The sequence below is a fragment of the Gopherus evgoodei genome, chromosome 10 (assembly GCF_007399415.2).
Source record: "Gopherus evgoodei ecotype Sinaloan lineage chromosome 10, rGopEvg1_v1.p, whole genome shotgun sequence".
In the NCBI taxonomy this organism is placed as follows: domain Eukaryota; kingdom Metazoa; phylum Chordata; order Testudines; family Testudinidae; genus Gopherus; species Gopherus evgoodei.
In genome coordinates, this window is record NC_044331.1 from 51,391,210 (window position 1) to 51,418,414 (window position 27,205).

General features: G+C 45.4%; 2 protein-coding genes across 12 annotated transcripts in view; one reads left to right on the forward strand and one right to left on the reverse strand.

Annotated features, from left to right (window-relative positions):
* The window catches only part of C10H16orf71 (chromosome 10 C16orf71 homolog), a 154,071-nt gene extending 149,576 nt beyond the window's left edge, over nt 1–4,495 (reverse strand). For 6 of the 7 annotated variants that reach the window (XM_030578609.1, XM_030578608.1, XM_030578607.1 and 3 more), the window contains exons 1-2: nt 4,446–4,490; nt 1,623–1,824 (exon numbers count right to left, since the gene is read on the reverse strand). In XM_030578609.1, the coding sequence (XP_030434469.1) occupies nt 1,623–1,769 (147 nt within the window). In that variant the 5' untranslated portion in view covers nt 1,770–1,824; nt 4,446–4,490. Of the gene's footprint in view, nt 1–1,622; nt 1,825–4,445 lie in introns of all 7 variants that reach the window. The other variant, XM_030578606.1, reaches the window with a different exon arrangement.
* Nucleotides 4,496–4,980: 485 nt separating this feature from the next.
* Nucleotides 4,981–27,205, forward strand: part of ANKS3 (ankyrin repeat and sterile alpha motif domain containing 3) — a 38,100-nt gene continuing 15,875 nt past the window's right edge. Inside the window, exons 1-10 of one of the 5 annotated variants that reach the window (XM_030577839.1) lie at nt 4,981–5,037; nt 12,087–12,262; nt 15,691–15,889; nt 16,115–16,236; nt 17,959–18,040; nt 20,553–20,688; nt 21,003–21,164; nt 22,382–22,507; nt 23,156–23,271; nt 25,875–26,051. In XM_030577839.1, coding sequence (XP_030433699.1) covers nt 12,090–12,262; nt 15,691–15,889; nt 16,115–16,236; nt 17,959–18,040; nt 20,553–20,688; nt 21,003–21,164; nt 22,382–22,507; nt 23,156–23,271; nt 25,875–26,051 — 1,293 coding nt within the window. In that variant the 5' untranslated portion in view covers nt 4,981–5,037; nt 12,087–12,089. Of the gene's footprint in view, nt 5,138–12,086; nt 12,263–15,690; nt 15,890–16,045; nt 16,237–17,958; nt 18,041–20,552; nt 20,689–21,002; nt 21,165–22,381; nt 22,508–23,155; nt 23,272–25,874; nt 26,052–27,205 lie in introns of those variants that run through there. The other 4 variants (XM_030577840.1, XM_030577838.1, XM_030577841.1 and 1 more) reach the window with 4 other exon arrangements.

Sequence of the window (27,205 nt, forward strand, 5' to 3'; positions counted from 1 at the left end):
AGACATGGAGAAAGGAAGTAATTTACCCAAGATCACACAGATTTCGGAGGCAGAACTAGGAACAGAAACCAGGTTACCCAAGTCCCAGTCCAGTAACCTATCTCCTAGACCACATTACCTCTTATGAGTGTGATTAATGCCCAAGTTGAAAGTTCCGGCACCTGCACTATTCACAAGATGATCTCTGTATCACTAAGCCACACCCTAAATCTGAAGAAATAGTTTCCTTTGATGGTAAAATTACACTTCCTTTATGGTTAAATATGTTTGAAAACTATTATTACTTGTGTGCTCTCTAAAAATAGAGCTCTCACCTGGACAGAATCACCAATACTTAAGCCAAGTCCCCATGGTCAAGGGATCACATCACAAAAGTCACTATAGTTCCTCCTTGCTGGCACTGTGCTGATTCAGGCCAGCTGCAGCCTTAGAGCAGCTTCTCCTAATTAGCCCCTTTGTACTTAATCCTTTTACTTGCTAGGCTCGGAGAGGTGAACAAGCAACTTGGCTGGGAGAAGTGAACTCCTGTTGGAGTCTTCACTTATGAGAGAGGAGGCAGACTATATGCTACCTTCCTCCCCGTTAGCTGGGAGAGAGGAGATCCTTGCTCCATCCTGCACTACAAGTCTTCTGACTCCAGGCCCTTAAAGAAACAGTATGGTTCTTGCCAGCATTAATCATTCCTCCAGGACCAACTTCTCTCCCAACTTTGCCCTTCCCTAAGCTTTCATCCACTCAGAAAGTCCCAGGAACATTAGGGGACACACCATGGAACAGGTTTAGGTTCCTAACATTCATTGATTTCAATGAATGGTAAGAGCCAAAAAACCTTTGAGGATCTGGGCCCTAGTCCCTATTACCCTTGAAATAGACAGTCACTCTGTTAGAATTACTAAAGACATGCTTGGAAAATAATACTGCCACATAGCTCTTATGCAGCACTTTCCATCTGTCAGTCTCAATGTGCTTTACACAAAGGATGGCAAGTATCATCATCCCCACTTTACAGGTGGGGAAACTAAGGCACACTGGGTAGGGTGGGATGACTTTCCGATAGTCACACAGCGAGTCAGCGGCACAGCAGCAAAGAGAACCCAGATCTTCTCTCTGCCAACGATCATATTTCCATGATCTTCAGCCACAGAGAGGCATGTTCAAAGGCTTTCTGCCAGGCTCTGACAGTGCTACAGTTAATACCCCAGCAGAATGAAGTAGAAAAACAAAATAAATTCCATTTAAATGTCGTTATTTGCGTATTTCACAGCTGCTTTTTGTTAGACAGATGAACTCAGGAGGCCTCATGCTGCAAGATGCCAGTGCCCTCCATGCCCTCTGACTTCAATGAGAGTTGAGGATGCTCAGCACACTATAGACTCAGGCCTGCGTTCAGTAGTGTTTGAGATGATGAGAACACAAGGGGGAGGATGGGTGCAGCATTCGGACAATTACAGAGCTCCTGGACTAATGCCCACTACAGCATTGCTCCTAGCAGATGAGCAGCCCATTGAGAGTTGCTCTGCAGGCTACTCAGGAGCTCCTCACTAATGAGGTGATCCTCAGCTGCCAATCAGAGAGCCCTTTGTGGAACATAGTGAGGAAGGATGCTGGACAGCAATGCTTACCGCGGAGGTGTCAGAGTCCAGAGATGGGATTTGGTCTTTCACTGCAGAGAGGATGGCTCCCCAGTGTGAGGTTCTGTTGCCCCGGAAATGGGTTGTAAGATCCTCAGATGGATCCTCTCTTTCCTGGCTTTGTCCTTCTGATGCCATTTGAAATAGCTCCCATATAACCAACTCACAGGCAAAAAGGCTTCAGCACATGCCACTAAAGAAAACAGAGGTACCATATGCATTAAGCCTCAGCTCAATTCTTGGGAATCCTGTAATTCTGATTGTTATACAGTCAGCAATACCCCAGCACTAGACATGATCTGCTGACGAGGCTGACATCTTTGTGCCCCTGGCATAATTTAGAACAGCCTCAGAGCTGTTCTAAATTGTGCTGGCTTCTAATAGCACCCTCACACATACCTCAGCTCACCCTGTACATTGGGAGAGGGGCAGAAAAAGGGTGATGTAAAGTTGGTACTGCCAGCTCTATGCCAGCCAAAGGTTTCCCCATACCAAGGGAATGCTTTAAGTATGTTTTGGATTGTGAGAATAGCACAAAGGGGATCCAAAGATCTGCCGTTTGGATTTTGACTTCTCAACGTTTTTATGGAGAGTGGATTCTTTCCTGGCTTCTTCCTGCAGTAGATTGAGAAGGGGTATTTCACAAGGGGCAGTGGAGGCTGCCTCCTTGCTCACTGCATAATTAATACTATTTGGGGACCTTTTCGTTTTCAATTTGTGATACAATCATGTGATTTCCACAGGAATTGAAAATGGGAGTAAATCTGTTCTAACTGGTAATAAAGGTTGGGAGGCTGCTATTGTATGTTCAGTCACTGATTTAATTACATTTATGATTATATTATACTTCTTAAATCACTTTTATTGCAGCAGGTTGACAGAGTGCTTTACATACAGAGCAAGGCTCATTCTCTGCCGGAGGAGCTTACAATTTAAGATACACAAGGTGAATAAGGTGCCTGTGAATGCTGCGCACATCATCCAATGTCTCCTTTATCCATGTCAGACAGTGTTGAGTTTGCATGGCATCTGATGCCTGACATGGGGCTGGATTTATGTGGTGAGATTAGCACAAGAATGACGTCACTTCTAGAGAATGAATGGGAGCTGCTGAATGCAAGGTTACTCCCATGAGGCTGGGATGAGTTGGTTACTGGATTACTCCTCCACCAGTGCTTTTTCTAATCTAGAGAAGCAAGTTCCCTGTATGAAACCCAAGATCTCTGTCATAGGTGGAGATAGTAACAGGAAACATAGGAATAGCCTGGCTGGATCAGACCCAATGTCCATGTAGTCCACTGGCCAGCATCAGATGCTTCAGCGGAAGGTGCAACTATCCTTGCATTAGGCAGAAGTGAGATAATCTGCCCTTAATTTTAGGTTTATTTCCCTCCGAATCCCTAATAGCTAGAAATTGCCTTAAAACCTGAATTAGGATATTTAACATCGCTTCCAAAATTTATTAGCATTAATTATTACAATTCTGGGATAGTCTGGCTATCCTTGTAAATAGCTTTTAAACAGTCAATCTCAAAGCACTTCACAAAGGGGGAGGGAGGTCAGTATCATTATCCCCCTTCTATGGTTGAGGAAACCGAGACACAGAGCAGTGAAGTGACCATGCTCATCCAGCTGGCAGCACACCAGGGTTCCCTCTCTCCATTACACCACACTGCCTCGTTCCAATCCACATGGACAATCTTTTGTTAATCTTACTACATTTTTGACCTCAGTGACACTCTGTGGCGGAGTTCCATGGATTAATTATGTGTTGGGTGAAAAAGTATTTCCTTCTATCAGTTTTGAATTTGCCACCTTGCAATTCTACTGAGTCCACTTGTTTTTATGTTAAGAGACAGGGAGAACAGAAGGTCCTGATCTACCTTCTTGATACCATTCATTTATTTTATAGGCTTTTATCATGTCCCCTTTTATTAGTCTCCTTTCTAAAGTAACTATCCCAGTCTTTTCAATCTTTTTTATATGAGATTTTCCATTACCCTAATCACTTTCATCACCCTTCTGTGAATCCCTTGTTAAAGTTGCAATATCCTGTTTGAGATGCCGTTATCAGCACTGCACACAGTATATTGCCACAACACTGATTGATAATGATGGCATTATAATAGTAGCTATTATTCTCCAGCCCATTCTTTATGCCACCTAACATCTTGCTTGCTTTTTAGAAGGCAGCTGCCCACTGGGCAGAGATTTGAATTGAGCTGTTCACAATAATGCCCAGACCCCTTTCCAGAACTGACATCGCTAATGTGGCACCGTGCCCCGGTGCAGGAACAGTTTAAATGTTCCCTTCTGACGTGCAGTTATCGACCCTGAATTCCATCTGCCCTGGTGGTGCCCTAGCCTGGGCGGGACCCTCTGGAGCTCCGCCTGGGGCCGCATGAAGCTAAACAACGTGGCGTGAGCCGCAGGTTTTGCTCCCCGCACCTTCCCCGGCTCATTGCTGACTGGGCTGAACAGCGGCCCCGGGAACCCGCCCCCGGCCCGTTCCGATCTGTGACAACACGCGGCCCCTCCGCCCTGGCCCCGGGCCTCTGCACAGCCCAACCCCCGCCTCGGCCCCAACGGCTTCGAGCGGCCGCCGGGCTCGGCCCCTGCCGCTCCCTGGCTCCGCCCCCGCGCTTCCTTCCGTTCCCATGGTAACCAGGCCACCCACCGCCAGCCAGCGCCCCCGCCCGCATCCCGGCTCTGCCCCCCTCCCAGCCCGTGACCGCCCCCGCGGCCTCACCACCCAGCGGAGCGCTGCCCCGCCACCCCCCGCAGCGCTAACCCTCCTCCACCCACCCCACTCACATCACACCTCAGAGCACCCGCGCCGCTTCCCAGCCGCTTGCCCCGCCCCGAGCCCCTCCCCACTGCCTAGGTCCTGGCAGAATACATTCTAGCTCACAAATACAAAGCAAAAAACAACGAGGAGTCCGGTGGCACGTTAAAACCTAACAGATTTATTCGGGCATAAGATTTTGTGGGTGAAGAAGGGGTTTTTTTACCCACGAAAGCCTGGTTGTTTTTGTGACTACAGACCAATACGCTGCCCCTCTGATACTACTAAATACAAAGCCCTTTCCCAGAGCAAATAGCTAATTCTAATCCATTCCCTTCTTCCTACATCCCCCGTTCCTGATCGCAGACTGCTAATTCCTGCCTTTTCCCTGCCAGGACCTTAATCAACTTCCTCTTTCTCGTATCTCGTTGGTTATTTTGAGCCCCGCCTCATGGGAGTCTCCTCCTCTATTGGTTGTATCGGGGGTGAGTCCCACAAGTTGCCGCGAGGTAGTGTGGGGTTTGTAGTTTCGCCACGATTGGTCATTGGGAAAGAGCCGTAGGAACTGCGCTCCCAGCGTTCTCGGCTTGCGGGGGACTTCCGGGAGCGGAGCTGAGCGAGGTGCCTGGCCCGGGCAGAGCGCGGCGAGGTGACGGGCGGGAGGCTGCGGGGCGGCGCGGGACTAGTAGGGGTGTCTAGACTGCGACGGTCGTTCCCTGCGGTAGGTTCAGGGGCTGCGACCTTCGCCTGGGGGTGCTGGGGCGGGGCCCCCGCTGGGGCCGGTCGGCGCCAGCCGCCTGGTGCCAGGGAGCCGCGCTGGGGCCGGCCGGCGCCAGCCGCTCGGTGCCCCGGGATGAGGCAGCCGCTGGCTAGCTGTGTCCTGTCTAAGAGGTAGCTGGTGACTGCAGGGCAAGCCACTGCCTCAAAACCGGAGTGACAGGGACACCTCCCATCCCCATTCCAGGAGCACCTTGCACGGATGATGATGTGCGCCCGCAAAAACTGGCCACGTGTGTTTAAGGTTAAGGGACAGGCTGTGCCCAGGATGCTTTTCCTCTAAAGGCTCCCCACGTGTGTAATCTCTCGGGGATGGCTATATTTCCTATGGAGTCCAGCAGCAAGGCAGCCCAGAAGCTCCCAGACTGGTTTTTGATGGGGCAGTGGTGGTCCACAAACTCAGTGTGGAGGGAGAGCTCTGTGCGGTATTATTTTTGAGAGGGAGGTGGTTTTTTTTTGTTTTGATCATCATGTAGGACCCAGTATAAAAGTTCATTTCCAGACTTAATATTTAGGCTCTTTGTTCTGTTGTTTATGTAAAATATTTATAATCAATGGAGCAAAAGAATCTGACTTAGGTGCCTAAAGCAAGAGATAATTACACCAGGCTCTTCTTTAGGGGTGAATCCCATTGAATAACCAGGTGTCCCATTTAGGAACAGAGGCTTTTATATTTTTTTTAGAAGGAGATTAAAAATGACAAACAATAAAAGTATTGGTTGCATTTGGTTTTTATTGCCAACCACCTGGTGGGGTTTGGTTAAGGCAGCTGCTTGGCCCCATGAGTAACTTTACACACACGAATACTCATTTACTTCCATGGGACTATAACTGCCTAAGGTATTTATTTACCACCATCATAGTGCCTGAGCACATGCCCATCATTAATATAGTTATCCTTACAACACCCTTCCACCATGATATAGGGCAGTGCTATTATCTCCATTTGACTGATGGAGAACTGAGTCACAGAAAGACTTCAGTGACTTGACCGAGATCACACAGGAAGTCTGTGGTGGAGCAGGAAGTTGAACCTTGGTCTCCTGAGTCCCAGGCTGGTGCTCTAATCACTGGACCATTGTTCTTCCTTGTATACCGCTGTGTGTTTACTGCATCAGAAGTGAACAGCTCTATGCTGCAAAAACATGCTGCCAGTCAGTGATTACGACCTTGAATAGTCCCATTATCTTCAGTTAGACTACTGTGGTGGTATTATATGTTGTTTGTAATACAATAGTCTTAACTTCCCCTCTGCTCTGCCCTTTTGTCCCGCTCACCTTTCCATGTCGTTAATCCTCCAAAAAGAGTTTTGATACGAATGTGCCATTTATTGCCATCACATTGCTCACTCTGCTTTTGTGTTATATCCCTTTTCCCCTGAACTTTGGATGTCTTGTCTATATTTAGAGTGAAAGCTCTCCAGGGCAGAGACCGTCTACTTCTTTGTTTATATACTTCCTAGCACAATGGGGCCCTGGTCTTGTTTGATCCCTAGACACTACTGTAATAAACATGATCATTAATGATAATGACAGCACAGAACTGAGGATGAAAGAAAGGAACAGGTGGGTGGGAAGCTTGAGCAGAGGGAAGGCAGTAGGAACACAATGCACAGACAATCTATAGAAATCCTTGCCAGAGGGTGTTGTGAAGGCCAGGACAGAGTTAAAAAAAAAAAGAAGAGATTATTCATGGAGGTTAAGTCCATCAATGGCTATTAGCCAGGACAGGCAGGGATGGTGTCCTTAGTCTGTTTGCCAGAAGCTGGGATTGAGTGACAGGGGATGGATCACTTGATGATTACCTGTTCTCTTCATTCCCTCTGGGGCACCTGGCATTGGCCACTGTTGGAAGACAGGATACTGGGCTAGATGGACCTTTGGTCTGACCCAGTAAGGCCATTCTCATGTAAATGAGATGGAGGCAGAGGCACAGTTGTGGAAGGCCTTGAATGTTCTAATCGTTATTTAAATTTTAAAGGAATGTCAAACTGTGGCTGCGTCTTCACTGTTTAAAAAGGTGTGTTAATACCTCAAGGGAAAATGCTAGCAAACACAAGGCAGTTTGTTTTCTTCACACCAGTTAGCAAGTGGAGGTAAAGACAGTAAGGGGGAACCTAGTTTTTAACCTGGACTGCTCATTTGCGTGAAGATGACAGACTGCCTCGTCTTCACCAGGATTTTACTTTAACTTAAGGATGCCACACCTCTTTTCTCCCAGTGAAGACAAAGCTTTCTTCTGTCCAATTAAGCAGCATTTTTCTCACTTCTCTCTTTCCTATCTTCCATTTAAACCCACTTGTTACCTCTTGTTTTGCATTTAGATTGTAAGCTCTTCAGGGCACATCCTTTAAGGTGTTTGTACATTGCATAGCACAGTGAGGGCCCCTTCTTGTTGAGACCTTTTGGCACTACTGTAATAGAAATAATCATACCATCATGCCAAATAAGTATCTTGGGAGTTATCGTAATAAAGCAACCATCATGTACCAGTACATCCGTATTATGTAGAATAAATTGAATTTCATTTTTTTTTGTATTATAAAAGTGTATAGGTGTATGGAGGACAGAGGCTGGGTTTTGAGATAAATGAGTCCTTAATAAGTCACAAGAAAGAGAAATAATTATTGTCCCAAAACGCCAAATGATTAAGAAAATACAAATAAGACAGAAACACTAGAGGCAGCTATGTCAGTTGTCTTTATTAAAGAGCTGAGCAAATGTGTGATCCCATCTCCCACAGTCTAGAGAAGGAAAACGGACCTTAACCTTTTAGGCAGTAATGAAATTATGCTACCTTTTGTAATTAAGTTACTGCATCCAGTCTAGTAGGCAAACTGCAAATGGACTGGCAGGTCTATTTATTTATTTAAAATGTGTTTGAGCTATTTCCAGGATGTACAGAGACAGAATTAGGCTGCTCCTGAAATGCAGAGGAAATAAGCACTAATTTAGCAAGGTTGCTTCTGTAGGCCCTGAAGATGTATTAAAGGAGTCAGCTGCATTCAGGTGATTTCACTACTTTATTTTGAAAGGCAACTCAGCATTTGACACAGTTGTCATTACTAGCATCCACCATTCAGTTTAAGCAGGGTTTTTCTCTCTCTGTAGGTTTTCCTAGTTTCCCCTGTAGGTATTTTGTCTCTCTTGACTATAAACAGTTCACATGAGGAATCACTTCTCTCTTGTACAGTGCAGAGCATGCTGTCAGCACTTAAACAGAATTTATTGCCTAATCTTGACAAGGGTCTTCAAATTCCATTTTAACCATATTTTGACTGGAGAGAGAATCATAGGACTCGAAGGGACCTCAAGAGGTCATTTAGTCCAGTCCCCAGCACTCACGGCAGGATGAAGTATTATCTGGACCATCCATGACAGGTGTTTATCTAACTTGCCCTTAAAAATCTCCAATTATGGAGATTCCACAACCTCCCTAGGCAATTTATTCCAGTGCTTAACTCTCCTGACAGGAAATTTTTCCTAATGTCATAATAACATAAGAATGGCCATACTGGGTCAGACCAAAGGTCCATCCAGCTCAGTGTCCTGTCTACTAACAGTGACCAATGCCAGATGTCCCAGAGGGAGTGAACCTAATGGGTAATGATCAAGTGATCTCTCTCCTGCCATCCATCTCCACCCTCCGATAAACAGAGGCTAGGGACACCGTTCCTTACCCATCCTGGCAAATAGCTATTAATGGACTTGATCTCCTTGAATTTATCTAGTTCTCTTTTAAACCCTTTTATAGTCCTAACCTTCAGAACCTCCTCAGGCGAGGAGTTCCACAGGCTGACTGTGCGCTGTGTGAAGAAAAAGTTCCTTTTATTTGTTTTAAACCTGCTGCCCATTAATTTCATTTGGTGGCCCCTAGTTCTTATATTATGGGAACAAGTAAATAACTTTTCCTTATTCGCTTTTTCCACACCACTCATGATTTTATATATCTCTATCATATCCCCCCCTTAGTCTCCTCTTTTCCAAGCTGAAAAGTCCTAGCCTCTTTAATCTATCCTCCTATAGGACCTGTTCTAAACCCCTAATCACTTTAGTTACCCGTCTCTGAACCTTTTCTAACGCCAGTATGTCTTTTTTTAGATGAGGAGACCACATCTGTACGCATTATTCAAGATGTGGGTGTACCATGGATTTATATAAGGGCAATAAGATAGTCTCTATCTCACTCTCTATCCCTTTTTTTTTTTAATGATTCCTAACATCCTGCTTGCTTTTTTGACTGTCGCTGCACACTGTGTGGATGTCTTCAGGGAACTATCCACAACAACTCCAAGATCTCTTTCCTGATTAGCTGTAACTAAATTCACCCCCATCATATTGTGTATATAGTTGAAGATATTTTTTCCAATGTGCATTACTTTACATTTGTCCACATTAAATTTCATTTGCCATTTTGTTGCCCAATCACTTAGTTTTGTGGGATATTTTTAAAATTCTTCACAATCTGCTTTGGTCTTAACTATCTTGAGCAGTTTAGTATCATCTGAAAACTTTGGCACTTCACTGTTTACCCTTTCTCCAGGTCTTTTATGAATAAGTTGAATAGGATTGGTCCTAGGACTGAACACCACTAGTTTACCCCTCTCCATTCTGAAAATTTACCATTCCTATCCTTTGTTCCCTGTCTTTTAACCTGTTCTCAATCCATGAAAGGATCTTCCCTCTTATCCCAGGACAACTTAATTTATGTAAGAGCCTTTGGTGAGGGACCTTGTCAAAGGCTTTCTGGAAATCTACACTACGTCCACTGGATCCCCCTTGTCCGCATGGTTGTTGACATCTTCAAAGAACTCTAATAAATTAGTAAGACATGATTTCCCTTTTCAGAATCCATGTTGACTTCTGCCCAACAAACTGTTCTTCTATGTGTCTGACAATTTTATTCTTTACTATTGTTTCAATTAATTTGCCTGGTACTGACATTAGACTTACTGGTCTGTATTGCTGGGATCACCTCTAGAGCCCTTTTTAAATACTAGCATTACATTAGCTATCTTCCAGTCACTGGGTGCAGAAGTTAATTTAAAGGAAAGGTTACAAACCATAGTTCTGCAATTTCACGTTTGAGTTCTTTCAGAACTCTTGGTGAATGCCATCTGGACTTGTTACAGTTAAGTTTATCAGTTAATTCCAAAACCACCTCTAGTGACACTTCAATCTGTGACAATTCCTCAGATTTGTCACCTACAAAGGATGGCTCAGGTTTGGGAATCTCCCTAACATCCTCAGCTGTGAAGACTGAAGCAAAGAATTCATTTAGTTTCTCTGCAATGACTTTATTGTCTTTAAGTGCTCCTTTTGTATCTCAATCATCCAGTGGCCCCACTGGTTGTTTAACAGGCTTCCTGCTTCTGATGTACTTAAAAAACATTTTGTTATTGCCTTTTGAGTTTTTGGCTTGCTGTTCTTCAGACTCCTCTTTGGCTTTTCTTATTACATTTTTACACTTAATTTGGCAGAGTTTATGCTCCTTTCTGTTTACCTCACTAGAATTTGACTTCCACTCTTTATCTCTCACTGCTTTTTTACATGGTTGTTAAGCCATGGTGGCTCTCTTTTAGTTTTTACTGTTTTTTTTAATTTGGGGTATACATTTAAGTTGTGCCTCTATTATGGTGTCTCTGAAAAGTGTCCATGCAGCTTGCAGGGATTTCACTCTAGTCACTGTACCTTTTAATTTCTGTTTAACTAACCTCCTCATTTTTGCATAGTTCCCCTTTCTGACATTAAATGCGACAGGGTGGGTTCCTGTACCAGCTGCTCCAAGAAGCAGTCATTTAAAGTATTAAGAAATTTTGTTCACCCTAAACTGCCCTTGCTGTAATTTAAGCCCATTGCCTCTTGTCCTATCCTCAGAGGTAAGGAGAAGTCTTTTTTTTTTTTCTACTCCTTGTAACAACCTTTTATGTACTTGAAAACTTATCATGTCCCCTCTCAGTCTTCTCTTCACACTAAATAAAGCTAATTTTTTTTCAATCTTTCGTCATGTTTTCTAGACCGTTAATGATTTTTGTTGCACTTCTCTGGATTTTCTCCAATTTGTCCACATCTTTCTTGAAATGTGGTGCCCAGAACTGGACACAATACTCCAGTTGAGGTGGAGCAGAATGCAAGAATTACTACTTGTGTCTTGCTTACAACAGTCCTGCTAATACATCCCAGAATTATGTATGTTTTCCAGCAATGTTACACTGTTGACTCATATTTAGTTTGTGTCCACTATGACCCCCAGATCCCTTTCCACAGTACTCCTTCTTAGGCAGTCATTTCCCATTTTGTATGTGTGCAACTGATTGTTCCTTCCTAAGTGGAGTACTTTGTATTAGTCCTTATTGAATTTCATCCTATTTTCTTCAGACCATTTCTCCAGTCTGTCCAGATCATTCTGAATTTTAATCCTATCCCCCAAAACATTTGCAACACCTCCCAACTTGGTATCATCCGCAAACTTTATAAGTGTACTCCCTATGCCATTATCTAAATCATTGATGAAGATACTGAACAGAGCTGGACCCAGAACTGATCCTTGCAGGAAGGAACAAAACCATGGCTGCTGACAACCTTAAAATCCATTTAAAAGATGATTTCTAGCATTGTTGTTTGTAGAGTAGACAGGACCAAATGGTCTAGAATAACAGTAAAGGGCTGTCATGGAGGATCTGCAGCAACCACTTGCCGTTTCACAGGAGAGCTTTGTTGACCAGGAAGGGCAAAGGAGGGGTTCAGTTTATGGGTAGGAATTCAGCATAATATATCTCTGAGAAGATCACACCTTCGAAGCTGAGGATGTCTCGGCTCCAGAGCCAAGTACACCACAGTACTATAAGATCCTGAAGTCGGAACTGAAAGTTCTGTTATACTTTGGCTCTGCAGGTCATGATGTCAGAGCTGAGTGATGAAGCCAGCGAATCGGAGCTCCTGAACCGCAGCCTGTCCATGTGGCATGGGGTAGGCCAGATGATCTGTCGAGAAGAGCTTGATGTTCCACTGGACCTACACACGGCGTCCTCCATTGGCCAGTACGAGGTGGTGCAGGAGTGTATTCAGCGGTAAGGAATGAGCAGAACATGACTAACACAGCTTTGTTGTTACTTATGCTCATTATATTTTTTAATGACTGGCTAACCTAGTAAGGAGGGCTTTAAACTAGCTTTGACGGGGACAGGTGAGCAAACCCCACAGGTAAGTGGGGAACAAGACCTGGGAGATGGGTTGGAAACAGGAGGGAGCATGAGCTATAATGGCAGAGAGAAAGGAGGGTCAGGGCAAAGCTGGGAGGCAGGATCAAACCAGTATCTTAGATGCCTATATACAAATGCAAGAAGTATGGGTAATAAGCAGGAAGAACTGGAAGTGCTAATAAATAAATACAACTATGACCTTGTTGGCATTACTGAAACTTGGTGGGATAATACACACGACTGGAATGTTGGTGTGGATGGGTATAGTTTGCTCAGGAAGGCTAGACAGGGGAAAAAAGGAGGAGGTGTTGCCTTATATATTAAAAATGTACACACTTGGACTGAGGTGAAGATGGACATAGGAGATAGAAGTGTTGAGAGTCTCTGGGTTAGGCTAAAAGGGGTAAAAAACACAGGTGATGTCGTGCTGGGAGTCTACTACAGGCCACCTAATCAGGTGGAAGAGGTGGATGAGGCTTTTTTCAAACAACTAACAAAATCATCCAAAGCCCAAGATTTGGTGGTTATGGGGGACTTCAGCTATCCAGATATATGTTGGGAAAATAACACTGCGAGGCACAGACTATCCAATAAGTTCCTGGACTGCATTGAAGACAACTTTTTATTTCAGTAAGTTGAAAAAGCTACTGGGGGGAAGCTGTTCTAGACTTGATTTTAACAAAGGGGGAGGAACTCGTTGAGAATTTGAAAGTAGAAGGAAGCTTGGGTGAAAGTGATCATGAAATCATAGAGTTTGCAATTCTAAGGAAGGGTAGAAGGGAGTATGCCAAAATAGAGACAATGGATTTCAGGAAGGCGGATTTTGGTAAGCTCAGGGAGCTGATAGGTAAGGTCCCCATGGGAATCAAGACTGAGGGGAAAAACAACTGAGGAGAGTTGGCAGTTTTTCAAAGGGACACTATTAAGGGCCCAAAAGCAAGCTATTCCGATGGTTAGGAAAGATAGAAAATGTGGCACCTTGGCTTAACCACGAGATCTTGCGTGACCTACAAAATAAAAAGGCTTCATATAAAAAATGGAAACTAGGTCAGATTACAAAGGACGAATATAGGCAAATAACACAGGAATGCAGAGGCAAGATTAGAAAGGCAAAGGCACAAAATGAGCTCAAACTAGCTATGGGAATAAAGGGAAACAAGACTTTTTATCAATACATTAGAAGCAAGAGGAAGATGAAAGACAGGGTAGGCCCACTGCTCAGTGAGGAGGGGGAAACAGTAACGGGAGACTTGGAAATGGCAGAGATGCTTAATGACTTCTTTGTTTCGATCTTCACTGAGAAGTCTGAAGGAATGTCTAATATAGTGAATGCTTACGGGAAGAGGTAGGTTTAGAAGATAAAATAAAAAAAGAGCAAGTAAAAAATCACTTAGAAAAGTTAGATGCCTGCAAGTCACCAGGGCCTGATGAAATGCATCCTAGAATACTCAAGGAGTTAATAGAGGAGGTATCTAAGCTTCTAGCTATTATCTTTGGGAAAGCATGGGAGACGGGGGAGATTCCAGAAGACTGGAAAAGGGCAAATATAGTGCCCACCTATAAAAAGGGAAATAAAACAACCCAGGAAACTACAGACCAGTTAGTTTAACTTCTGTGCCAGGGAAGATAATGGAGCAGGTAATTAAAGAAATCATCTGCAAACACTTGGAAGGTGATAAGGTGATAGGGAATAGCCAGCATGGATTTGTTCTTTACAAATCCACGTCAAACTAATCTGATAGCATTCTTTGATAGGATAACGAGCCTTGTGGATAAGGGAGAAGTGGTGGATGTGATATACCTAGACTTTAGTAAGGCATTTGATACGGTCTCGAATGATATTCTTATAGATAAACTAGGAAAGTACAATTTAGATGGGGCTACTATAAGGTGGGTGCATAACTGGCTGGATAACCGTACTCAGAGAGTAGTTATTAATGGCTCCCAATCCTGCTGGAAATGTATAACAAGTGGGGTTCCGCAGGGGTCTGTTTTGGGACCGGCTGTGTTCAATATCTTCATCAACGATTTAGATGTTGGCATAGAAAGTATGCTTGTTAAGTTTGCGAATGATACCAAACTGGGAGGGATTGCAACTGCTTTGGAGAACAGGGTCAAAATGATCTGGACAAATTGGAAAAATGGTCTGAGGTAAACAGGATGAAGTTCAATAAAGATAAATGCAAAGTGCTCCACTTAGGAAGGAACAATCAGTTTCACACATACAGAATGGGAAGAAACTGTCTAGGAAGGAGTATGGCAGAAAGAGATCTAGGGGTCATAGTGGACCACAAGCTTAATATGAGTCAACAGTGTGATACTGTTGCAAAAAAAGCAAACGTGATTCTGGGATGCATTAACAGGTGTGTTGTAAACAAGACACGAGAAGTCATTCTTCCGCTTTACTCTGCGCTGGTTAGGCCTCAACTGGAGTATTGTGTCCAGTTCTGGGCACCGCATTTCAATAAAGATGTGGAGAAATTGGAGAAAGTCCAGAGAAGAGCAACGAGAATGATTAAAGGTCTTGAGAACATGACCTATGAAGGAAGGCTGAAGGAATTGGGTTTGTTTAGTTTGGAAAAGAGAAGACTGAGAGGGGACCTGATAGCAGTTTTCAGGTATCTAAAAGGGTGTCATCAGGAGGAGGGAGAAAACTTATTCACCTTAGCCTCCAATGATAGAACAAGAAGCAATGGGCTTAAACTGCAGCAAGGGAGATTTAGGTTGGACATTAGGAAAAAGTTCCTAACTGTCAGGGTAGTTAAACACTGGAATAGATTGCCTAGGGAAGTTGTGGAATCTCCATCTCTGGAGATATTTAAGAGTAGGTTAGATAAATGTCTATCAGGGATGGTCTAGGCAGTATTTGGTCCTGCCATGAGGGCAGGGGACTGGACTCAATGACCTCTCGAGGTCCCTTCCAGTCCTAGAGTCTATGAGTCTATGACAGCAGTACATGGTCAGGCTGCACAAGGACAATGACCCTTTGCTAGTGAACTTCAGTGGTATCAGATCATTTGCTCAGTGTAAAGTGATTTGTGGGCAATGTTTGGGATGGGGAAATTCACCCCCCAAATTCCCACTGATTCAGCTGAACTGGAGTTAGATCTCATGGGGAGCCACAGTCTAGACAAGGCTCCAGTGCCTGACTTGTTTTTAAAACTGTTTTTATTTTAACTACAAAGATTATAAAGATGATTTTGACTGTGAGAGTCTGTGCTTCAGCTGTGATCAGCTTTAGTATTGGTTCAGCTGATTTCTTTTTACTTACTTTTCTTTCTTTCTTTTTTTTTAAGTGGGGAACTGGATTTAAATAAAAGAAACTGTGGTGGCTGGACCCCGCTGATGTACGCTTCCTACATCGGGCATGATACCATTGTGCATCTGCTGCTGGAGGCGGGAGTGAATGTGAACGTCCCGACGCCAGAAGGGCAGACCCCACTTATGCTGGCCTCCAGTTGTGGCAATGAGAGCGTTGCCTACTTCCTCCTCCAGGTGGGTGTTCAGGAATGGCTATGAAAAGCTGCTATTGCAAAATTGAAATGCCTGAGGAGCGGAATCCTCCACCAGTTCTGACAGAGAACTGTCAGCTCAGTGCGCTGCTGTAAATTCAGCTTCCTGACAGGGATTCAAACTTTCTCAAAATCACAGCTCAGAGGGCAATGGCTAACAGACCCAAGAGAGATGCTGCAGTAAAGAACGTTCTGTGTTCTCTTGAAGCAAGGCGCAGAGCTGGAGATGAAGGACATTCATGGCTGGACTGCCCTCTTCCACTGCACCAGTGCTGGACACCAGCAGATGGTCAAATTCTTACTGGACAATGGGGCGAACGCCAACTGCAAGTAAGAGAAAAATACCTGGTATTTCTTTCTTTTCTGTCTCAAGGATTTCTACATGATTTCAAAAGCAAAAGGAGCACATTAGCATAAGTGCTCAGAGCATAAAGGAAGAAAATACATTCCTCCTTTTCCCTTGCAGTTTAAGAATATTAAATGTAATCCACTATCTCTGTGGGCCTTGGAGTTAATGTAGTGATCATAGTGCCATGTAAACTGAGAAGTGGAATATGCCCACACTGCCACATTTAAACCAACATCACATGAAATGAAGTTCTGTTTTGGCTGATCTCTGTGAAAGTGAAAGGGCTTTACAGCTTGCTCCTGACCTCAGTTGCACTCTGCTGCTGACCCTGTATAATTCAGTTGGTGCTCATGCAGGGTCGCTTAACACATTGGCTGGCTTCCCATGCCTATGCTTCTAAGAACCTGCCATTGGTAGCATGCACATCAAACAACCTGCAATGGTATGTGTTGGTCGTGCTGTTTCTATTTTGTTAATGTCTAATGATACTGATTTCCAAAACTGAAAACCTCAGATACTTATTGGTGGAAGTCAGTGTAGTTCTGATGTCAGTGAAGCTAAACCAGTTTATACCTGCCAAGGATCTAGCCCTGAAATAGAATAGCTGACTCTCCTTCCTTAGTTACGGTGGCTTTGCAGGACGCAGAGCAGTAAAATCTTTCTGATTATAACCCTATTTCCTTAATTTTTCCATGGGAAGAAATGCTTGTTGTGTAAATGCATAAAATATTTATCGCAACAAATATGTATGTTCTGGAATTTCTGGCCTATTTGCAACACCATCAGTGACTGAATTGTGTGATACACAAAGAGCCGTGTCTCAGGAAAAAGATCCTTCCAGGCCCTTATATAGTACTAGCTGTCTATTGGCTTTGGACAGCATATAGGGTGGGACATTAGTGTTCAGCTGGACATCAACTCATCTTCTTCAGAGTTCTGAATAACTTCCTTTGCATACCAAGGATCAAGTGTAGCTTGAAGTTTATCCCCAGCAAACAAACCCAATTCAGAATTCATGTATGTAGAAAATGCATATTAAATACAACCAAAGCAGAGAATGTGGTGTGCAGGACAGAAACGGGGATGTGTCTGACAGGATTTGATCCCCTCCTGGAATTGCCTTTCCTGCTAACTACATTGGTGAAAGAGTGGTGGGGCTTGACCAAGTTTCAGCTGGAGGTGCCCTGGTGGGACATGCTATTATATTGGCCCCATCCTGCCTGGGATAGAGGGATTTAAAATAGTGGTTCTCAAACTTTTGTACTGGTGACCCCTTTCACATAGCAATCCTCTGAGTGAGACACCCCCCCCCCCAAACACTTTTGTATATATTTAACACCATTATAAATGCTGGAGGCAAAGCAGAGTTTGGGGTGGAGGCTGACAGCTCGTGACCCCCTGAGGGGTCACGACCCCCAGTTTGAGAGCCCCTGGATTGAAATGACATTTTAGTGGATGTGCCTTCTTAAGTAATACATGGCTTCATGAGCTAAGTACTCTTTTTTGGTAATGAATTCAATTTAACTTTGTGCTGGTTAAAGGAGCCAGTTTGACAAGCCCTGGAAATTGAGATCTTTTGCGAAGACTTGGCAAGCTGGTGTGTGGGTTCCTCTTCAGCCTTCAGTGGGCGAGATTTGCCCTTTGGTTCTTTTTTCTGTGTGTGACAAGCAAACCATATTATGTCTTTCATTTCACTTGTCCAGGGAGCCTGTGTATGGATATACACCTCTGATGGAAGCAGCTGCCTCTGGCCATGAGATAATTGTCCAGTATCTTCTCAATCATGTAAGTATCTGCCCGATTCTAAATAAATCCTAGAATCTTTAGCATCCAGGCTTACCCTCAGGAGAACACAGGATTTGAGAGATCAGGCCTTCCAAAGGGTTATAGTTCCAGGCTGTTGCTCTCCTTTACAAGTCCCCTCTGGTGGTAGGTCACAGCCTCATTTTGTTGTTTTGTGGCGTTGAATGCCTATACATCTGTTATTTAATAAAGCAGGGAGATCCCAAATCCAAACTAACCTCTCTCCACAGCATGTATCTCCCCTAACAGCCCCTGCATGTTTACAGCATAGAATCTCTGGTCTTTCCTTAAGTGTAATTCGATTTTTCCAAAGGGGGTGAAATGCTCCTTTTTCTCTCCTTTCTAATACATATTTTGTTGTTAAAGAAACTCAAAATAACTTCCAAATTCCCACAGCCTATTTCTGACTTGCTATGTGCCTCACCCTTTCCCTCATGGTATAATCTATTAAAACTCTAGCCCATTTCCAGGGCAAAATTTTCACCTCTGCTTTCCAGAGGTGGTCTCTTTTGTTTTTTCTCCTTGCAATAGGTGTTGTATTGGACACATCCAATAAATGTAGCCAGGGATCCTGTGGTCAGCAGCGTTGGTTCATTCTGGACACACTGCTGCTGTGGGAGTGTTAGCTAGCTGTAGCTTTTAGCAAAAAATCTTCTTTTTTTAAATGAGATTGGCTAGGAGTTGGAGCCCCAGCCCAGGGGATTGTGACTGGACCATGATGACTTATACTACATAAGCTCCAGGCTGGGTTGCTGCACCTTGCTGTGCCTAGGGATAAGCACTTCAAATTTCATAGAAGCTTCAGTTTTTCCAAAATGCAGCAGCATCCTAGCTGTGTGCTCATACACTGGTTCCCCACAGACTATCAGGTCAAGTTCAAAATCTCTGCCCTTCCTCATGCCCCTCCACAGAATTAGCCCAAGACACTTTGAGAGCATGTAATGATGATTGCCCATCTCAGCTGTTTTTCTCAGGAACTAAAAAGCTGTGATTCCAAGGATGGGGGTGGGGCAGAAATTAGGACTTTCTCAACAATATGGCTAATTAGACTTCAATGCTTATTAACAGAGGAGACGAGAGACCCCCAATCTCACTGCCTTGAGACCAAAAATCAGCAGTGAAGAAGAACTCTCAAAATACACAATGATAGTGGTTCTAGTAGGAGCAGTCGCAGAACCAGTGTGTAAAATAACTGTTAAATAAAATTGTCTCCTCTTGTTAGACACCATGGTGAGGAAGTTCCCCCTTCCCTCTACAGTGTCGCTTGCCTTAGAAGTGAAGCCATGCTCTGCTGCACCATGCACCAAGGGCACAGTTTGTTTGAATTGCTGGACATGCTGTGCTGTGTTGCTCTCCAGCTCACAGAATAAGGAACACAGCCTGTGCTGCCATGTTCCCATGTCTGAACCCTCGCTCAGATGAAACAATCGTGGAATGAATTGTGCCTACTCTCCTCTTTCTGTCCATCCTAGGAGAGGAGGAGCAATTTGTTCAATGACTCTCTAACCTGAGCAGGATTGTCCCTATTGTTTTGGATTTGAAACTCTGTGCCAGGCAGGACTAAGCCTGTGGGGCTACCATCCTGACGGGCTTCTGGAATATTGATATAAGTGTTGGTAATGATATTAACACCCCAATAGTTTGACGGCTGGTCTACGCTACTGCTTCAGTTGATGTAACTTCTTTCGCTCAGAGATGTGAAAAAGACACTTCTCTAAGCGATGCAAGTGACAGCGACCTAAGCTCTGTCCACACTGCCACTGTCAGTGGGAGACGCTCTCCCGCTGGCTTAGCTTCTGCCTTTCGCGGAGGTAGAGTAATTATGCTGATAGGAGAGCGCTCTCCTGTCAGCATAGCACGTCTTCACCAGACATGCTACAGTGGCACAGCTGTGCTGATGTGACACTGTAGTGTAGACTTGTCCCTGAAAGGATCTAGACACTCAGGGCAAGTCAGACTATTGAAACAGCCCTTGTTTTTAGCCTTTTTGACTGTCATAAAGCGTGATGTCAGTTAATATCTGATCCACCCCTAGGAGATCCTATCCAGTGCTTTGTAGGTCTGTGTGTTCTGCCTAGCAGGCATCTTCCACCTCCATGCTAATGTTTGAATATTCACTCCTCTTGGCTTCTAACCACAGTGAGCCCCTTTATAAAATTTAAATGTAACTTGCATAGCGACTTTGTTCAGAAAAATGAAGCAATGAAGGAATAATCAGCAGCAGATCAAGCATGATTCTGCTGGTGATGCAGAAAAGTGAGATATTGGGCTATTGTGATGAGAGAGCAGACAGAAAATCATTAGGCGCAGTAGCACTGAGAAGAGACTCAGGGAATTTATCCATGGCTGTCAAGGAGCCTTGTGCTTCCATTAAAAAGGTAGACAAGAAAAGGGGGATCTTGATGGAATATGAAAGTTCTTTGATTCCCTTGAATTGTGTGTGTGGTGTCCATTCAGAACACGCACGCCAGAAGTATGTGTTGCCTTCCCACAGGGCGTGAAGGTGGATGTGAGAGAGAACACGGGAGCCACAGCACGGGCTCTGGCCATGAAGTATGGACACATGAAGATCGTGGGGCTGATGGACCTACACGCAGCCCCCGTGCCCAAAGTCTTCTGCAGGGGCCCAGGTAACTGAGACACCTCCTTGTATGTGCACGTTAAGGGAAGGTGCTTGGGGAAGAGGCTGTTGCTGTTTTATAGTGCAGTGATTGAGTGGGAGTGATACTTCAGGTATCTGCTGGAAATCTCTCTCCTTTGAAAAGCAGTGGAGGCCTGGATGGGTAGCCCTTGCTGGTTCGAGGGGTGCCCCAGTCAACCATTGTTCGCTCACCCTTTGCTTTATTTCACTGTTTTTCCCTCTGCTTTTAAAGGGCCAGTAGCAAATCAAGGATGTAAGTAGCTGGAGCTACTGTGCCGCTAACTGTCTGTGCTTGGACCACAGGAAAATACTGTGAAGATCTGAGCTCCTCGGATGAATCGTGCTCCACTCCCCAGAGACAGAGACCAGTCCGTAAGACCAAGGGCCCCAGTATCCATGAGGGGCCCCAAGCTTTGGCTAAGATAACAGCTGTGGGAATTGCAGGGAAGAAGCAGTCTCGCTGTGGTGAGTGTAGGTCGGGGAATCTAACTATGAGGCTCCGTCATGGTCTCAGGGGTGCCACAGTACTGCTTTGCTGTTACTCCAGCACCAGCACTTCTCTGCTCCTTTAGATTGGGCCTTCCTGCATTGCTCCTACAGCTGCCAGCACTGAGCAAACTCCTGTCATTCCAGGGACTGAAAGCCAGCTCTATAAACCATCTCCCAGCTGATCCATGATAGGCATGAATTTTTTTACCTATCAGCTGAGAATGTTCTTCAGCATCATCTCAATCTCTGTTTGCTGTCTGGCTCTTGAGATTGGCCACTCTTCCCTTCCCAAGATAGACTCAGGAGTCACAGAGCCATTCACAAACCAGCAGGAGTGTCAGAGAGGATTCAAGACAGGACAAATAGCAGGAATGATTAAACTAATTTCCTAGCTTCAGGGCCAGGTGACCTGCATCTGCCTGAGCACTGGGAAACACTTCCTGTTGCAGTGGAAATTGGTGAGGTCGGCCATGTGATGGGCAGGGAGAAACATCAGCTGGATTTAAACATTAATCCCTCGATGAAGGTGACAGGCCCGCCTAAATATAGGGTGAGCATGAGCTTTGCCCTGTGTTGGGTGCATGGCGTGGAGTGATATGACCAGTGAGTCTAGCCAGCTACCTGGTTATCATGGATGGCCAAGAATATTGATTTGTATTGAAGAAAAAATACCAACCCTCAGATTCCCTTGAGCTTGAACTGACCTTATTTTAATGTTGTTCAGGCTAGTGAGGAAACACACTACTGTCTGGTACTCCCTGTTGGTGTAGCCTGATGCTATTACTGGGAGGTGACTGTGCTGAAATGCTCAAACCACCAGTGGCAGAACTTCACAGGGTGCTGCCCGTATGCTGACCCAGAAACTCAGGGAAGGGAGGAAATACTCCAAGCTCAGTAAGCTGGAGGTGTGTCTGCTGCAAGGCTGGTTATGTGCGAACCTCTTAGATACAGGCATCTGGCTAGAGCTTGGTCAGTGGCCAGCGGCCAGCGTTGATCTTGCCTACAAAAGGAGCTAATAGGCTTCCACATTCCTGATAATTTTGTTCGTTGTTCAAAGGGGAATGGAAGCTGGTTATTTTAAAATGTGATTTCTTCCCCTGATTGTCTTCAGATCCGTGGACGTTTGCCAGCAGCTGCTGCTCCCCATACTGCAGCTTGTCTGGTAACTTGTATTCTCATCTCTTTGCACACAGAGCAGGTCCCTCCGCAGGGCTACGTTACGTTCAGTGACAATGGCAACTTTGAAGGGGAGGATCTCCGGTTCCGGGATGTCACCTCTCCAATCAACGAGCAAGATGTGGAAAGTAGCAGCAGCAGGGGTAGGGGATGGTCTTGGAGGGTCTAGCTTCCAGTGTGAGTGATCTGGGGTTGAGAACTGCCTCAGAGCTTGCACATTTTCTTTCTCATCTCCCCACCCTTTAGGTCTGAAGAGCTCCTAGGAAGGCATTTTGCCCAAGATTCAAGCAAGAAAGGGGGCACCCCATCAGTGCACAGGCGTCCTCTGTTGGAATGGCATAGATTCTGTCCTGCCATCCCAAAGGAGAGTGAAGTGCCATGATGGAAGGAGGAGAGAGGGGTAGAAGGAAAATGAATGCCATCCATCTGCACTGGCCTTATGTCAGACATTGGGAGACCTCTCCTGGGTGCTTAGGGACAAGAACAGACTTAGCTGGTAACCTCACACCCTAAAACATACACCTGTTACCCATTACTGCAGTCAATGATACTAAATGGCTATAAATCTGTTCATCAGTGCATTGCACTGAAACTGCCTGACACCCATTGGCAGTGGTATGGGGAAGGATGGGTGCCCCTGTTCCAGACATGATACTCTCCATTCAGTCCTCAGAGTAACCTCCTAATCTGAGCAGCTGCTGCACGCAGACTCGGGCTGGATGTCTACATGAGGTGAGAAGATCAAGGGGAAGAAGCAGGAACTCATTGTTTTCCTTTCTGCTCCCTTCCAGAAGAGAGTGCTTTCTTCACCAACAACTTGGACACTATCAGGAGCAGCAGCAGCAGCAGCGAGTGTCTGCCCAAAGCCCTAGGGGTCAGCAGTGAGGGCTCCCTGGAGAGCAATGAGGTGGGGCTTTTGTCTCTTCTTGGTCACTGCTGTTGGTGGAACAAGGAAACTCACAAATATGCCAGCCACTTGCCATGACTTTACATCTGCCGTGAGACTGTAGGATCCAGGGACAGGAGGGGAGAACCTCCAGGGTAGAAGGAAACCTGTAAACTCTGTTTAAATGTGTTAAGGCTGTGGTTCTCAACCAAGAGTAGGTGTACTCCTCAGATACGCAGAGGTTTTCTGGGGGTCCATCAACTCCTCTAGATGTTTGCCTAGTTTTACAACAGGCTACATAAAAAGCACAAGCAAAGTCAGTACAAACTAAAATTTCGTACAAACAATGATTTGTTTGTAATGCTCTATATACTATACACTGAAATATAAGTATAATTATATTCCAATCAATTTATTTTATAATCTGTAAAAATGAGAAAGTAAGAGGTTTTTCAATAATAGTGTGCTGTGACCCTTGGGTATATTTTTTTATCTGATTTTATAAGCAAGTAGTTTTTAAGTGAGGTAAAACTTGGCATATGCAAGACAAATCGGACCCCTGAAAGGGGCACAGTAGTCTGGTAAGGTTGAGAACCACTGTGTTAGGGGATGGGAAGTTGTCTCATTTCTTGTTGATCTGAATATCTGAGCACCCTCCCTGCAGAGTGGTTTCCTGATGGGTAGATTAGTAACTCTCCAATCACAGCACTTTCTCTTGTTCCAGGGATTCACTGCCCTCCTCACCAGAGAAGGCTCGGACCATGAGACCATTTGATTCAGGAGCTTTCTTGAAGCCTCTTACAAACAGCGAGGCAGTGAATACAAACAGCAAATTCTTGTCCTGAGATGAAACCCTTTCCATGATCATTTAGCCCCAGGGCCATATACATAGCCACTTTGTGGTCGACAGCATCCTGACAGGTGCCAGCAGACTCCCCTCCCTGCACTATGCTGGGCTCTAGCTGATGATGTCTGTGCCCTTCCATGGTGAGCACTAACATTCACCATGGTTTTAAAAGTCCATTCTTTTTCCCCAATCCCTGAGCCCTTGCTCTGCTTGCTTGTAGCCTGTCCCTAACCCACAGTCTAGAAAGGAAGTTTTTCATACCCTAGCACAGGGCTCGGCAACCTTTCAGAAGTGGTATGCTGAGTCTTCATTTATTCACTCTAATTTAAGGTTTCGCGTGCTGGTAATACATTTTAACATTTTTAGAAGGTCTCTTTCTATAAGTCTATAATATATAACTAAACTATTGTTGTATATAAAGTAAATAAGGTTTAAAAATGTTTAAGATGCTTAATTTAAAATTAAAATGCAGAATCTTTCAGACTGGTGGCCGGGACCTGGGCAGTGTGAGTGCCACTGAAAATCAACTCGTGTGCTGCCTTCGGCACGCGTGCCATAGGTTGCCTACCCCTGCCCTAGCACTTGATAACTGTTGAAGGAAGTTGGCCAGGTCACTGGATCAGGTCACTTGGATTTGTGGAAATAGGATGGCACCACTGCTTCTAAGGTGGTCCTGGCTTCTACAGGTTGGAGTATGGGGAGGGAGTCTTGGAATCTATGTAAGTTACTCAGTGGTTCGAGTAACCACTTGCATTCTTAGACCAGGTTCTGGATTTGGTGTAGGTGTGCTTGATGGGTGTGACATTGTTGGGCACTAGGAAGGCTCCCCAGTTCCTGAGCTGCTGCTCACAGGAATAACTACACGCTATCCTTCCGCTAGTCAGCGGGGTCAATGTTTCTCTGGGCTTGAAAGAATGCAGTACATGATGGCTGCTTTGTGGTGCTGGCACTCCAAGGATTAGCTCCAAAGCAAGGCCTCTCTATCGTAGTGCAGCATTCTGGAGATCCATCAAAGAGAACACTGCCCTGGATTCCAGCCTGGTCATTTGGCTTTCTCAGATAAGGAAGCAATGCTGATCCCTCCCCCTCCCCCATTCTCCCCCAGTCGGCTTTGATGCCAAACCTCTTGCAGCTTGTTCTAATACTCTTAAAATGGAGAGGCTGCTTTTACAGTGAAACTCCTGCTCGGGTGTCACTATTGCTCTGATGGAACATTCCTGATCATTTCAGACTCCAGTGCTTCTAACCTTGGCGCCTTAAACTTTCCTCCCAGCCAGGTGTAATTATTAGAGCAGGTTTTGTTACTGTTTGTGTGATGGTAGCACCTAGGAGCCTGCTTATGACCCATTGTGCTAGGTGCTGTACAAACACAGAACAAAGACAGGCTCTGCCCCAAGGAGCTTACAGTCCTGCCTGATGCAGTTCCGTCCTACCTAAAACCCTTGGCGTGGTGCATTGGGGAATCCTCTCTTTCGCTTGTCTCCCTGAGACTTGAGTCCCTGCAAGTTGCTCTTTGCTCAGGACTTCGCCCTGGAAGTCCTCTTTAACAAGTGATTGCTTAGTCTTTACCACCCACACTTCCGGGCCTCTGCTCCATTTAGGAAACGGTCTCCAATTGGGGAATGTGGCTAAGACAGAGTATTCTGTTCCCACCACAGTCCCTACAATGAGCTTCCCCAGACTCAGAACCTGGGACTGAAGTAGCTGAGAGTTTCCCCACGTTCCACCCCATGCAGTTGACCCTGTGCCATTAAACAGGCCCCTTCTGTCTCTCCAGGACTCTGACCATGCGGAAAAGCTCTGTAGTCGGAAACAGGCTAAAAGCTACGTAAAGATCAAGACCCGGTACAGCAACAGTGACAGCCAGTGGTTTCAGAGCCCAGGCAAAGCTGGGGTGACTAGTCAGCACTGTATGCTCCCTAACCCAGAGGCCACCACCTACACAGGACCCCAGGTAAGAGCTGTAAAGGAGAACAGAAAACTCACACGTTCTCACCCCATCACCGATGTGTCAATGCAAAGCTATTGGAGATCCCTCAAAGAGAATGCTGCCCCAGGACTTCAGGTCATTTGGCTTTCTCAGATAAGGAAGCAATGCTGCCTTTCCCACCCCAACCCCCATCCCCAAGTGGACTTGACGCTGAACCTCTGCAGCACATTCTAATACTCCTAAAATGGAGAGGCTGCTTTCGCAGTGAAACTCCTGCTCAGGCATCACTATTGCTCCGATGGAGCATTCTTGATCACTGCATCCCAGTACTTCTAACCGTGGCTTCATAAGCTGTCCTCCCAGCCCAGTGTAATTACCAGAGCAAGTGCGACCTCCATGACTTCTGCAGTGGCCAGTGTGGCTGACCCCAGGGTCACTCAAGCAGCTAGCCCTGGGGACAGCCACACTAGCCATTGCTGGAGTGGCTCTGCAGCCATCCGCTCGGGTGGCCCCGCAGCCAGTTGCACCAGCCGCTGCTGGAGCAGCCTCAGCCCTGGGTCCAGCCACACCGGCTGCAGCTCTGGAGGCTCTGGGCAGCTGGTCCTGGGGATCACCCAAGCAGCAGCCAATGCAGCTGCCCCAGGGATCTCCTGAGAAGCGGTCCTGGGGGCAGCCAGAGCAGTTGCTGGCCCCCCGGGGCTCCTCCCTGCCTGCTGGTGCCGCAGCACACCCTCCCGCCCCCATAAGATTCAGTCAGGGGTATTTATGGTATAGTCATTACACTGTATCTTTATATTTTACATAATTCAAAACTTCATCCATACCCATTTCATTAGCAGTTCTTTGGCTTTCCCTATCAATCTGGTTAGCAGGACAGGCATACAATGTACCGCTGGGATATCGTGAATTTCACACAGATGCTCAAAGGTAGATAGAATTCCAGTACGTCCTCAGTATCTTCATAAATGGGACAAATCCTTTCCCAGTGTTTGTTGTCATGAGAGGATGGATCTCCAGACTGTGGCATCTTTTTCTGCTGTTTCAAGACTTGGAGCTGAAATCTGGCAGATTCCTGTTGCATCTGGTGAGCCTTCTCCTCAGCAGCCAGCCATTCCATAAGCCTTAAATGGGCTTCCTTTTCTATATCAGTTATCTTTTGCTTTTCCTGCAGTCGAAGA